Here is a 15,168-nt window from a genome sequence, read left to right as displayed (position 1 = left end):
TTTTTGGGATGTTGAGCAAAAGCATTTGGTAGCTCACTGCTTTCATGCCCAGATTGCTTCCTCCTGCCAAAACACACAACAGTTGGGAGCTGGCACAATGCTACCAAACGGCAGGACATTTGGTGGAAGCAACACTCAGAGACTACACTGAACTACATCCACAGTAAGTAAACATACAATTAGGTGGCTTTCCACCCTACAGCCTAAGCAAAAGAAAAGCATTGCTATCATCTACCATCAGATAGATCACCCAGTGATGGTTAGCCTTTCCTCTCCAGAAGTGTGCAGGTAAAAAGCTCGTTAAGGTCTCCTGCTCCAGGTGAAGTCAAGCACCAGGACCCACGTGCTCCTGAACCTCACTGCATTTTCTTTTTAACAAGATAAATAGGGTGATCTTGAAATATACTTCACAACAGGATACACATAAATAATACTATATACTTTAAAAAGCAAGAGAAGGGAGTGCAGTTGCCAAAATAGTAGGTTTACCCAAATTCCTTATATTACAATTACTGTAATTAAACTGTGGAGAACAGTATATTCCTGTCTTAAGTTGCAATGGATGCAAAACAAGTATTGATCTACATTGTACAACTTAATTAAAACTTGTCTTGGAGATGCTACTAATGAATGCAATTAGGTGGTGTGTTTGATGCCACAAACTTCTTCATGACATGCTAAATAAGGAAAAAAAGCAGAAAAAGTGCTTTTATTCAACCATCAGATCACAAAAGGAACATGATACAACTAAATATTGTATTATCTTTCTATCAATGACAATTTTTAAATTGCTGTTATTAACTTCAATTTCAAAATAATTTGAGCAGAGAGAAAGATAATACAACCCATTCAACTCAAACACAAGGCAGTGGGATTTTTCCTACCAGTGAGTCAGCCACTAGAGCTGAATACTAAATCCCCAGTTTGAAGAGACTCAACTCCTCCCTTATTTTAGTCTAATTCTTCACAGAGCAAAATAAATAGGAGAGGACGGGATGCACCTGACAGGTGCCTCACAGGAACCCAAAATTCACGAGCCGGCATGACAAAAAGCAACAAGTGATTTTAAGCTCCACCTTTACTACTCTGGAGACCAAGGGTCTTTCCCCCACACACACAGCTCAGATAGCTTGGAAGGGCTGCTAAGGCACACGAAACTCTTCGCCTGACCCAAAAGCTTTTGCCCAGCACTGCTTTCACAATGTATCTTCTCAAACACATAGATCTGCTCTGAGGAATATACTTAGCCAGCAGTTACGTTAAATTGCCTGCAAGGCCCTGAATGTTTTGCTTTGAGAATCCCCAAAATTCTGGTACTAACACAAATTACTGCTACTCCATTTAGATACAAGGTTTCTGTATCTTCCCCATCAGCCCCAACCAGTGGCTGAGCACCACACACCGCTCCCTCACTCCAAGGAGAAACAGACAGAGCCTATATGGGTTGGGGTAAGGGCAGGTTACTGACAAAAGCACCACGAAGGAAGAACAATAACGGCCAATTACACTCACACCCAGCAATAACACAGAGTACCTTACTGATAGGATCACACAGTGCTGCACTACACAAGGATTAACCCAACACCCTTACCACACTCAGACTGCTCTGGGAGCACCCCTCCCCGACCAGCCCCTTTTATGGGGGAGTGATGCCAGGTGGTGTGGAAACAGACCTGGGCTAACTCAGCTCACCTGGGCTCACTCAGTTCACCTGGGCTGGCTGCTTGGGGAGGGTAATTCTGGCCTGGACAGAACCAGGACACTACCCAATCGTTTCCAGTACTTCCATCCTTTACTCACATCATTGCCAGGTCCCAGCCCCCACCCCAATTCTACCTTGAACCAAGCCAGAGCCCCAGCATCCCCTCTCCACAGAGGTGGCTCCTTCAGTGGAGCCAAGAGCTGCCAAGAGCTCCCCATACAGGGTGATGGTGCTACCAATGTTTCCAAGACACACTCTTGGGCAGCCTTTCCATCCGTAACTGCCAGAAAAGCACTGCCAGCAAGGCCACCAGCACAAGGTCCTACTACACAAGTCATACACGCTCAACACCACCTCTCTTTCCACCACCTTCCAGCCTTTTAGGAACATTAGTTATGCTGAAATAGCTTTCATAAAAAATTGAAAATTGTTCAGGATGAGGAAAAAAACATGGGCAAACAGTAGGTAAAGTCAGTACCTACAACACAGAGGAAGCCATTTTAGCAGAGACTTCACAGAAGGGCTGCCATCATCCCAAACAGATGCTTCCTCATCTCATGGCATGGTTACCTGAGAATAGGTTTGTTTGGCCACAGCTGTTTAATAACCCGCTAACCTAAACACTCAAGTCACTGAAAGAGGTAGTTCAGAAAAACCTCCAGCTGTGTTCATAAGGTTTCCATACTTCAAGACTTCTAGTCCAGCTACTGTACAGCTTGGGACTCCTGGACTAGCCATAACACTGTAGATAGTCCACAGGCGTAACCCAGACCTGTATTCAACAGCACCTGTGATGCAGGAGAGCTTACTCCACACAAGAAATCTCTCCAGAAATCACTAGCGATTCCATTTGGCCCATAATTGTAAAAGCCTCCAAAATAACACAACTCATTCATTCCCACTTCCTTTCTCCTCAGCACCAACTAGCTATGTCTCAGCAAGCACGCAAGAAACCTCAGAGCCCATAAGCACACACTTAGCACCTCTGTCTTTGCCAGAAAACTTGGAAGAAGCGCATATGCACATTCAGAAATGTTTTCTGCTCATCTCCACCATCAGTGCATCCATCCCACAAGCTCTAATTATTTCTAATGCTCAGTCAAGGGGAACACAAAACCGCACAGATCTATATCATCATTAACTTCCATGCCTTCAGGGTAGGATAAATGATGATTAAGTCTAAAGTCATACCACAGCTTTTTTTTTTTTTTATTCTCTCTTTCTTTTTTTAATACAGAATAATAGCCTGGGGAATTTGCATACACTCTTGTTCTCAGACAGGCTGGTTACTACGGGTGAGCAATCAAGTTAGAATAAAACCAGAAGTGATCTAAACCTTTGCCCTGAACTCTAGATGGTGAATTAAAGGTGTTTTTTTCACTCAGAAACGTCTGACAGGGAGACTGGATATGGCTTTTTACTCAAATGTCTCCATCACATTCATACAGCTGGCATATAGCAGCTTCACCATGGCTACACAAGGACTGTGGAAGCACAAGAAATGCCAGGGCTGATGGCATTCAAGACTGACCTAAACCAACATTGCTGCCCACATAGCAGAGCACCCCATCTGAGACAGCCACCTAAAACAGTGCAAATCAGCTTGCCCAGGCAAAAGCAGGACAGCTCTGATATGATGTTACCATTCCTGAAGTAGAAGCTAACAATCCATGGGTTTTTTTTTTTTCGTTTTGGTTACACCAAAACAAAAGAGAGACCTTCTGTCTCTGGTCTGAAGAAACTTCATTTTCTTCAATCTCAAACAAGGGAAAAAAAAAAAAGAAACACAAACAAAAGCTTAAAAAACCTACCAAAATAACCCCCGCCAATAGGCTAAAACTTCTGATCCTACCAGCCACATGTCCTCCTGCCATTTCAGTATCTCAGAACCTTCCAGAAAAACTTTCACTGCTTACACCAGGGCAAAGTCTCTGCTGGCATATTGATGACTGAACTCTTCTCAGTTGTCATGGTCTTTGAGCTGATTTCCAGTAAATCCTTACACACCAGAGTAGTCTTTGCTCTTAGGTAGCACCATTTCTGAGCTAAGGCTTACCACAGGACAAGCTCTACCAAAATTTACCCTGACAACATCATTCTAGAACAGGCAAAGTGGTCAGGATATCATAAGCCGATGGAGTTTTTGTCATGAAGCTGTAAAGCCACAAGTTTATATATTTTTTATTTCACTGAAATTCACCTCTTTGGTCATGTCGATAGCTTATAACTACAGTTTCCATCACAAAACAAACAGGAGTGAAGAAACCTTCCTCAAATCCTGCATAAATATTTCCAAACATCATGATTTCTAAAGTAGCACATTTTAAGCATTTGAATTTGTTTTGTTTTAAACAACTGAAGCAAAACTCTAATACATTTATAACAAATTGAGCAGAAATCTGAACATCACTTTGGGCAGCCTGAATCTGAACTCTAGCATGAAAACAAGGTGTGAATCAGGGGCTCCTACATCCTCCTCAAGGCTCCTCCTGCAGCTCCTGGCCCCCTTTGCACAGAACTCACAGGACGCAGCCACCCATGAAAGGTCAGAGCTACATCAAGGTAACCCCAGCTCTGACCCAACACTCAGCTTGAGGAAGCAACTACATTTAAAATAGTTGTGAGAAACCCCTCACAGAAATACTCACACGCTGCCAATTAAGCATGAGGTGAAACGCTCCGCTGGATGGGGGTCAAGGTGCATGACAAGATGCAACAGCAGTGCCTTGCACCAAACCCTCATCAGGGGGGGTTTCTCCTGAATAGCATCACAGGCTTTCCACCAAGCTTCACGCCTCTGCTCCCTTCCTCTTTCCCTCTGCCCAAGGCAGGGGGTATAGCTGCCAAACACATCATCATTACCAGAGCTGGTTTCTCCTTACATTGCACACCCCCCCATCCCTCCTTCTACACTCTGGACTTCACAGCACTAGCAAGACACACTGACTGCAGAGGGCTCTTCATCATCATGAGTCAAAGTTTTCCTGCCTCATAAATCTTCACTGGTTTTACTGCAGTATTGTTGCCATTCTTCCAACTGTTTTCCCTGTTGTGCCAAGTATTTCTTCAAAAAGTATAAATCCAAGGCACTCCAACAAGTGACAGTCAAAAAATAATCCAAGAAAGCAAAAACAAACGAAGAAAACAAACTCTTGAAAGAAATCAAAGTCATCAAGGAGCAGATGTTTTGAATTAATTAGCTACACTGATTTGGGACAAAACACACACACAGGCGAGAACCTCTGAAACATTTCCATCAGTGGAAATGAGCTACAGCGGAGTGCAAGCTGTAGCAGTACCTATTATTTATAGCCCACTGGAGGAAGAAAATATACACTACTTAATGAACTCGCAAACTAATATTAACTGCAGATTTATATTTTATTATGTTGGCTTCATTCTGCTCCAAGTTTTCCTCATGATTCCCTTTTATAGCAAGAGCCAAAACACTAGAAACTGTACCACAGATTCATAGGTTTTTAAGGCCAGATGGACAACTGCATTCATAACAGCCAGAGAATTTTACCCAGTAATTTCTGCATTACATTTGTCATTTCTTTGAGCGCCCTGTTTTTACAAGGGGTGTGATATTGCCCTTCCACAACATTCTTTGAGCTGGCTGCATTTTTCCCCACAGGCACAGCACCAGCCGCAGCATCAGGGAGAGGGACCCAAAGCTTACTTTGATAACCTACCACTTTGATAACCTTGACTCACTAAAACAAACAGAGAAATGCAGATTTCTTTCCGTACAATGACCTGCACTCAAGACAAGAAGCAGTCATTTGTTCCTCCCACCATGCATGACTTATAAGTGGTCAGAACATTATTAGCTTGACACCAAAGTGCCCAGAAACTTAAAGTCTCCTATACTGCTTGCCCTCCTTTACATTTTTTTTTAATGGAAAATACTCCCATTGCCACCAAAATAACGATTTAATTGAAAAGGATCTATTCACTGTACCAATGTAATAACAGAGCTCTCAGCTGGCTGCAGCACGAGACTTTTGGGGAAGCCATCTGGGCAAGTATCACCTTGCCATTAAGAATGAAAAAGAAGCTTCCACTGAAGTCAAGACACAACCAGCATTTGCAACCAGCAACGCGACAACCAGTCTACACAAAGAATCAAAATACCAGTGCTACCTGCAGACCTGGGGTCTCCAACCCCTACCACAGCATCTGCAAGCTGCTGAAGGAGGCAGGCAGTTTCTTCAAGACACAAGTCAAAGCAAACACCTTACTAAGCACACACATAAAGCCCTGAGATGCCCACAGCCTCCCAATGAAATGGAAATAACTGCTGGCAGTGCCAAGACCAAATCTCCCCTTCTTCCCTAAATCAAAATGTTACCAACCAAAAGCAGTACAGCCTCAGCTCCTAAAAGGTATCCTAAAAGACATGGAGATTAAATTCTGTTATGCATATAACTAAACTCAGCAAAGGGGAAGAAACTCAGCAGACACATCCAGAGCTGTCAGGACTGTCAGTTTTCACTGCCAGTGGACTCACAAGACCTCACTGTCCAGCACCAATAAAGCCTTCCTGTTGACAATAATGACTACTCTGCTGCCACTGAGTTCACTCAAGTAGAAAAAAAAAAAAGGAACTGACATAATGCTTAGACAGCATTCAGGAGAAAAAAAAATGTTTAAGACGATCTATTGGCTTTTCAGGGGGGTCAACAATTTATCCCTTCTATTTGTGTTGGAGGAAGAGGGTGGAGGTTGCTACTGGCACAGCAAACGCATTTTAGGAAGAAACTGTGTGTGAATACTAGCAAAGCAAAGATGGACAAACCAAAATGACTGGGGTTTGGGTTTTTTTTGAGAAATTAACTTAAAGGTGAATACACAGATAATCTCCTCGTGTAGTTTCACTGTTTTAGGACATGCAGAACAATTAGAGGTGATAAAAAACCCACCCAGAAACATCATGAATTGCCCACTACTGAGGCTGAATAATTCATTTCCTCCCAGGTATTTCTCAGAGGCTTGCAAAGTTCAAACTGGTTGTTCTGACCTCTTTCTAACATTAAGTGATCCAGGTTAGAGAACCCAGGAGTTAATACCTTGGCAAGACACTTCAATAGTGCCCCCTGCAACAAAATGAAGTAGCAGACATGAATGTCTGCAGCATCCTACCCTCTCTGCTACAGCCTCAGTACCTGCTACACAGCTACCTAAACCCAGCAGCTCACAACTTCTGCGGGGGACTCTTTCCTCTCCACGCACACACGGAAGACACAGCTTGCTCAGGACCACAACAGCTGAACCCCTACTGATGCTCAGGACCATGCCAGGGGGAAGACAAGTGGCAGGAGCCACCTTCCCCCTCAGGGCTGCCAAACCAGTTCATACAGATATTCCCCAATCCAATGTGATAGTACATGTTACATCACCTTCTCCAGGAGGCGTCCTTCCAGCTAGCAGTCACCTGAACTGCTCTACCCAGTCTAAGTCCTCCAAATATACCTCCCGCACAACTCAAATACCCGGGAAGAGGGAGAGAAAGGGGGGCGTTTCCCACCACCAACACACCCAGTTACAGCACATGCTGAATGCTCCCGTGACAATTATTCTGGCACAAAGCATCTTTAGTCCTCTTTGCACAGCAAAAATAGGAAGGCTGTGTTGAAACACGCAGCCCCAGGGCAGCCTGTAGGTCCCAGCAGCCTTGTCCACAGCAGGTAAGGTGCCACTGCACCTCTGCAACAGCCACCCATCAGCCCACAAACCCAGCAGTGCCGCGAATCACAGTGGTTACATTTCCTCCTGAATGCCCCCTCTCACCTAGCTTCCTTGCAGAAGACAGGGATAATTGCTTTCTACCTGCAGGAAGATAAGCGCGCTAAACCTTTGGAGAGGCTCAGATACTGCCCAGACCAAAGACACAGCAAATACCAAAACTGAGACTGTAAGAGATATAATAGGTCAAAGAGGCAACTAAAAGGGTAACAAATCCCTAGAGAGCTAAGCTACTGAAGGCCAGTACTCAAGTTTGCCGGTACAGCTTCCTTTGAAAGCAACTGGGGCAGGAAACACTTTCACCTCTGCAAAGCCTGTCACCTCAGTGTATTGCTGGGGGGTAGCCATGACTTGGACAGAGGACAGTCCATCTCTCCACTCTGCCTGTGCCATAAACCAGGGGCATCTTAAGAACAAAATAAATTTTGAAAGAAAAAAGGGGGGTTACTTTTTTTGCTTTTTAAAATAACAGCAGAGATCAAAGACAATGCGCTTCATAAGAAGTTTTTTGAAAAACTGTTCAATGAAATAATTACCACAGTATTCTAAAAAAAAATATATATATATATATAAAAACCTGTCCAAAAAAAAGTGTTTTCTTTTTATTTTGGGGTAGGGTTTCAGTTTTCTGACATTCCTGAGCAATGTTGAAAGCTAGTCTCTATTCAGGAGTATACACACCTGCATACTTACAGGAATGGACTGCTAAAAACATAGCTCCAAGTGAGAAAGATGTGAGGGGATCTAACAAATCCCACTTCTGCTCAAGAACCTATAGCAAACAAGGTCCAACACCATTGCTCATCTGAGCCATCTCAGATGGACTTTCCCAGGTTAAGGGCTCTACGCTCGCTGAGCACACACTGGAAACAAGTATTCCTGCAGAACAGCACAGAAATCCTCGGAACAATAAGGGGGAAAACCAGCGAGATCAGAGAGCAAGGCACCACATAATCAACTGCAATTTCTGACAGATTTTATGCACTCCTGCTCCCACCTTCCCCACCCCCAAGCCTGCTGCAAAACACTTTGCGCTAAAACACAAAGAACAAACATTTATTTACGAGTGAGATTTTGCTTTCTTACTTAACTGGAGAACAGCAGAGAGAGAGGTAGATCGTGTACTGGGGCTAAAAAAGTGAGGCAAGAGTGGGAGAGTTAGCAGTGGAGGCTGAAGAAGCTGTCAGATGAGCCCACTAACTCTTCCCTTTCTCCCATGCACCTGCCAGTTTACTCATCTGTAAATTGATGTGCAAATATCATCAATTTATGCATCAAATTACCGTGCCAACATTTACAGTACTTTACGCAGGTGGTCTGTCAGTGGTTTAAGGCAGTTTACCTGTTTTCCACAATTTATCACAATTTTTAAGATAGGCTTCAAAAGGGAACAGGTACTGCCTTGGAGTCAATCTTTTGCTATTGTTTATTTCCCCTCTTTTTAAACGTGTCATGAGGCAGTAATGCTTTTAGTAATACACTTAAAAGTGCTGCGTTCCAAATGTTGTTCTGCTGTCAAAAGGATAGTAGTCTCCATTTTAAAGCCATGGTTGAGTCATTCTAAACCTCCTGAAAAGCCATACATCACGTATCAGGCTGATCCCGAAAAGACCATTAGACATGAGCTGTCCTTCCTCATACCAGTAATTCCACTGCAGTAAATTTAGAAGTTAATGGGATTACTCCTGCGAGTAAAATAAACACGTGGCACTGAGGCTACACTCTGCTATCATGGAAAGCACACAGGGAACCATTCCAATACATGAAATAAAGAACTGATAACTCCTCAGAGCCTCCTTACAAAGCACTGCAAGCAGACTGAAGTGTGTCCAACCTTACCCCTTCTGCGTAAGCAACAAGTATGCATGCTAGCATTGCTTACTGCCTACAGGAGTACACAAGGCGCAATAGCTGTGCAAATGCACCATGTACAAAGCCAAGTTACTATGAGCAACTTAATAAGCAAAATGTCTATTTTTACACAAAACATTAGACTAATTGAAATACACTGATAGGAAAATTAAGACTATTTTCACACCTGCTTCTACTAAATACACAAAAAAAAAACCCTCCTTGAAAATCATTAACTGATTAAAGATAAACATCGTGATGTTATACCTAAATATGCATTTATCAGTGTGCCACGACATGGAAATTTAAGTGAGTATGAAACAACACACACACACAAGTCAACACACTGAGAACAGGTAGGCTTGTTCCAGGCCCAGGCAGAAATTACAACCCTCTTATTTTTGCCTACACCAGACCCACCCCTTTAATTGTTCTCATTCATTCATTCATTCAAATTAAACATGATACATTAAGATAATGTGAGTTTCAAAAAGCCTGGGAAGAGGACCAGGCACAAGAGTCTGTAACTAAAAAAAAAAATTACTCTAGTTTTAAAACAAATGCACCACATTACAAAGTCAGGCTCATTTTGTCCTTCTCACCTTTGTCTATTTAAGTCAATGTCACCATTTCAAACTTTATTTCTTTGGATTTGCTTAACAATATATTCTCTGTTATGGCACTGCTTCATCAGTAAGCCCTTCTGCTGAAAAGCCCTAAAATGAAATGTACTCAGTATTTAACAACAATTATGGATGCATGATGTGGAGTTACTTTGTTGCAAACAATCAGCTGTAACACACTCCATTTTTTTAATAATCTGCCCACATGACACTCCTTAAGGTCATCTGGGTGATGTCCAAATGAGATCTGCAAACCAATCCAAATCCACAGGCGATGCACAATGAATCGGGAGGGTGGGAGAGGGGGTGTCTTTAAACGATTCCTTCATTCATTCTGTGTATTACATACATAATTTATGTAAGCCACTTCCCAAACCCTAGTACTTACAACAGAGAGATTTAACACACACACACATTTTTGAACTAAAGGACGTGCAGGGAAGCCCAGCTGCATACTGCACAGGCTGCTTCTCACACCCAATTATTATGGGGAACGCACTTTAAAGTAATAATAATGAACTTCTGAAATACCAGCACTTGAAGATAGTGTAACACTTTTGTTGTCCTCCTTGGAATATTGTCTTTGTGACCCATTCCCAAAATGGTAAAAGCAGTCAAAGGGAAGGAAGAAATCTCTGGGGTTCTAATCAATCAACTCTGCTAAGGAGTTAGAAATTATGACTTGACAATACTTGAAAATGCTTTGATTAGCATTGAGTCTTCATCCTTCACTATATGTTTTACTTTTAACATATAAACTGAGAAAAGGGGATTGAAATCAGAATCTGTTTTATTTCCTCGTGACAGAAAAATCGGGGGAAAAAGTAATTCTGTTTTCCAATGTTTACCCTTTAATGCATACCTGGAGATATCTATGAAGGTGATCAGGTTTATGGTACAGGCTGGGCACTTGACACATCCCCCCCACTCCCAAGAACAGAAGGAGTTTCCGCCCTTGCAAAAAGCTGTTTCCCCACTAAGGAACCCAAACACCGAATTTACTTTCCCCCTCCCCTCCAAATCTTAACCTAGATTTTGAAAGCACTTTCCTCCAAGTGTCCCTCCACTAACCGACAGACCAGAAAATCACGTGCTGTGATTTGTTAGCTGCATGTATCTTATCCTAGGAATACACTAGGCAACACAGGAGGACTCAGAGATACAAAAAAGCAACGCAGGGCTAAAGAAAAAAGTAATCGTGAGAACTCAGCTGCATCCCGTTACGCACCTACACAGCACACGGTGGCGGCTGGATGTTTAAGTACAGGGAGTAGGATGAGGAGTAAGAAAGAAACCAGAAAAACTAATGCCGACAACTTTGGAAAATATTATTTACAGGTCTAAGATGGCCACCTCCATCAAAGCAAAAGTAAAGTTCCTAACCAGCCGGGTATGGCAACCGACCCCAGGAGAGGATCTCTCCCGTCAGAGCCCCGAAGCAGCCAGACTGAACTTCCCAAGCCCGACCGAGAGATCAGCGCCAGCAGCGCGGGGCGCGGACTGCAGCGCGGGGCTCCTCCCGCGCCAGGCTCCGCGAACCGCGGGCTCCGCCGCTCCCGGGAGCGGGGCTGTGCAGCCCTAACTGGCGACGGAGGCGTGCTGTGAGCAGCACTTGTCAGATAGCGCTTGTTTACAAATAAATCTCCTAGCAGCGAAGGGCACTGGTGACTAAGTTCAGGTCCACAGTGGGACCCCTCCTACCAGCAGCCTTCCAGCTTCGCGTTTACTGAAGCGGGGGAAATTAGAGAGCAGCAGTCAAAAAAGGGGGACAGAGACCGTGAAGCAAGTGTTCACACTGCTCATCATCACTGTACTGTTCCTCTGCAGCCTCCCTGTAAAGATGCCACTAACCCCGTTTGCCAGGCTGCCTTATTAATCCTTTCCAGCTCTGTTTCCTATCGCGTAACAGCCCCATTCTGCAGCTACCGGTAGACGCAGAGACATCCAGCTCCGCTCTCGGCGAACGGTCCCATCGACTCTACGCAGACAAGAGTGACAGAGACGGGGGCTCGGAGCACCAGCCGGTCTCTCGGCACTGTATCGGGTCGGACCGGAGGGCGCAGGATGGCGTCCCTCCCAGGAGGCAGGGGAGTAACAGGGAAAGGGGCCCTTAGCCACACCACCTCCCCAGTACCGTTCCCACAACTGAAATCATCCGAAATCGCACGGAGACTGAAGGATCGGGCCCACCGTTATCTAACCAAGCCAAAGCCATTTCCATCACCCCCCAAACCAATGCACTTTCTGAACGCTCGATATCTTCACACACGGTGGAACAGCATTTTCCCCTTCCTCTGCACTTTTTTTTTTTAAAGAAAACTGCGATTCACGTTATTCTCGCTCTCCAAAATAAATTACAGCTAGCTGGTTACCTCAGGCCACATCTTTGAAATTCTGGTACGGTTTTCCTTCACCAACCCCTGCATGCCTCCTCCCTCTAAAGGAGTTTCACAAATAATTACGGTGCATCACGAAGCCAGCCTGCTACGAGCCGCCGGCATCCCCTTCTGATGCTCAACTTCTCCACCCATCGTTTTCACATTACAGCCTGCCCGCGGATCCAAAATAATAATTAAAAGCCCCAAGCAGTACCCGCACCACGCACAGCGGGGGGAGGCGGGGGGGGAGAAAAAGAACCAAACAAAACCAGTCCGATTTGAAAGCCTGTAAGTGCCCTGCTAGACAAGACGCCCGGACACGTGTTTTTGGCTATCGGCCTCAGAGAGATCAAATGTATAAAAAAGCCGGTCCCCGACGGCCGCGCTCCGCTGCCTCGCGGGTTAAACAGCGGCACCTCCGCGGCTTCCCCTCCTTTTTATGTAACTATCGTAAGCCACGAAGTAAGCGCACTGCGGCCAGCGCTGGCAGGGCTCACCACCGGGAGCCTCCCCCAGCCCGCCCCGGCGCGGCCGGGCCCCGCTGCCGCCCCACCTGGACGCACCCCGCCAGACCCCCGGCCCCGAGCACGCTGCCCCGTGCCGAGCCCCGCAGTTACAGCCCCGCAGCCCGCTCCGTGCGACGCTCTGCAAACCCACCCGCGCGGATGCACCTGTGCAACTCCCCCGGTGCCGGCCGCTAGGAAACAGCCATGCGAACGTCCCCGTGCAAAGGCACCCGCACATCGCCACCGCCACCCTCCCGCACACCCCCCAAAACACCCCACTGCGAAACGCGCCCGTGGCAAGGCACCTCTGCAAACCCACCCATGCAACCCTCCCGCGCCCTGAGGCTACGCTGCCTCCCCGCTGCCGACCGGGGGGGCGCCCCGCGGCCGCTGCTGCCCTCGTTCCCGGGACCCCCTCCCCACCCCATCGGCCACTGTCGCTCGATTCCCCAGCGCGGCATCCGCCTGCCCGCGGGCGGAGCCCATCACCACCTCCCCCTAAACGTCCCGAAATTGAGTCAGCGAGCCCGAAGCAGCGCATTGCCGGGGGCAGTCCCCCTCCTCGGCGGGCGCTGCCCCGACGGACCGGCCGCCCCGTCCCTGCTCACCCTCGCTGCCGGGGCTGGCCAGCAGACTCCGGAGCGCGGCACACAGCAGCAGCGGCAGGAGGCACGTCCAACCAGGAGCCGGCGCCCCGGCGCGGCCGGCCCAGCCGCCGGCGCCCCGCGGCCCCATCCCGCCGCCCCTCAGCGCATGGGGCGGCGGCTCCCCCCCGGCGCTGCCCGCTCGGGTCGGCTCAGGACGGGACGGGGCGGGCTAGCAGCGCGGCTCGACACCGCTCCGCTTCCGTCCAGCCGCCGATGCGACTGGGGAGCCAGGGGGCGGGGATGGGGGAGGCGGCCCCGCGCCGCTGCGGAGACGCCCCCGACGGGGCGGACCCGCCGCCGTCGCCGCCGCCATCGCCATCCCGTGCGGGAGACGACTCCCACCGCGCTTCAGGGTGCCCCGGGGCGCACGGGGACCGCACCTAAAATGGCTGCCCTGCGGGAAAGACCCCCCCAGACCCGCGTTGCCCAAGGGGAAGAGCTATCCCTGCGAGGCATCCCTCGGGTCCCGGGGATCCCCAGGGCACCCCGCAGCTGATCACGGGTCTCGGTCCAAAAAGCTACAGGCACACGGCCCCGGCCCGCAGAGCCGGGGAAACCGGGCGAGCTCGAGAGGAAGGCTCATCCTCGGCCAAGAAAGCAAAAATGCCAGAGCCTCCGTAACGGAGCCAATAAAAAGATGATTTTCAGGTGTATTTTACCTCAGGTCGCCACCAGAGCACAGCTCTGAATCCTGCACTGACAACTCATTTAATAGAAGTTTTCACTGAGGGTTTTTTTACTCCTCAGAGCCTTAGTTGTCACCAGCTTCATCTTCATAAACATACATATCTAAGTACATCACAAGTATGAGAAGTTAATTCTTGGGGGTTGATTCACCCACATCAGTTCCTCCCCTGAGGGGACTACCTCTAGATAAGCCAATGAAGACAAAACCCCAGCCTTGCAGGTGCATGAGCAGAAAGTCAAGGGCAACCAAAACCCTCCTCACCTGGTGTGACCTCCTCCATTTCACCCCACCGCCAAGATTTTAGTAACAGAAGGTTGAGCACCTGCAAAAGGCTCACTCTTTCTCTAGGGGGTAAGGCTCAGGACCAGGGCTCCAAGCAAACTGCAATTAAAATTGCAAAATCCCTAAAGCCGGTTTCTAAAAGGACAAGTAGTCTTCAACCGGGGAACTGCTGGTAACATTGTTCATTTTTGTTCATAAGTAGCCGGACAAGGTGCTTTCCTGTGCTCTTGCACCATACACAAACCTCAGCTACTGCCAAAATAGAAGCATGATCCCAAGCTGTACATGCATGTTATTTTCAAAAGTGCTTGCTCCTTTTGCAAGAGGATTTTCTATCTCAAGCTATTCAACATTTTTACTGCCACCAGGAGGACAAGGAAGGGGCTTTGCTGTACAGCACGAGGTACATCAGTGAAGCTGCCAGCCAAATGAAAAGCGTGGCACACACCCGTTTACAGCAGCGCATCAGACTTCTCTGTTCAAATATCCTGCTTGTGTGTATTTCAAAATGCACTGAGGTTTGCTGTCAGACGACCCCAGCAGAGACCTGCATGGCCAGGTCCTCAGCTGGGACAAATCTCAGCTAAGACCATCCTACCCCAGGTCCGTGTTGGTTTTAGTATAGGAGTAGCACCATGTGGTATACTCATTTCTAGGCACTTGCCATCTGTAGAAGCAGTGGTAAGGTTTTTCCACCCAGAAATCAAAGCAATGCAGGAAAGCGTAATTGGAAACAGCACCTT

General features: G+C 47.1%; 1 protein-coding gene across 2 annotated transcripts in view; it reads right to left on the bottom strand.

Annotated features, from left to right (window-relative positions):
• EPHA5 (EPH receptor A5) overlaps positions 1-13,543 on the bottom strand; it is a gene marked incomplete at its 5' end in the record, with an annotated part of 197,846 nt that extends 184,303 nt beyond the window's left edge. For both annotated transcript variants that reach the window (XM_084263299.1, XM_084263300.1), the window contains one exon: positions 13,417-13,543. In XM_084263299.1, the coding sequence (XP_084119425.1) occupies positions 13,417-13,543 (127 nt within the window). The remainder of the gene's footprint in view (positions 1-13,416) is intronic.
• Positions 13,544-15,168: the final 1,625 nt, after the last annotated feature.

Source organism: Gallinula chloropus, assembly GCF_964237585.1.
Source record: "Gallinula chloropus genome assembly, chromosome: 4".
Classification (NCBI taxonomy): Eukaryota; Metazoa; Chordata; class Aves; order Gruiformes; family Rallidae; genus Gallinula; species Gallinula chloropus.
The sequence above is the reverse complement of the archived record's forward strand: the minus strand, read 5'-3'. Positions and strand labels throughout refer to the sequence as shown.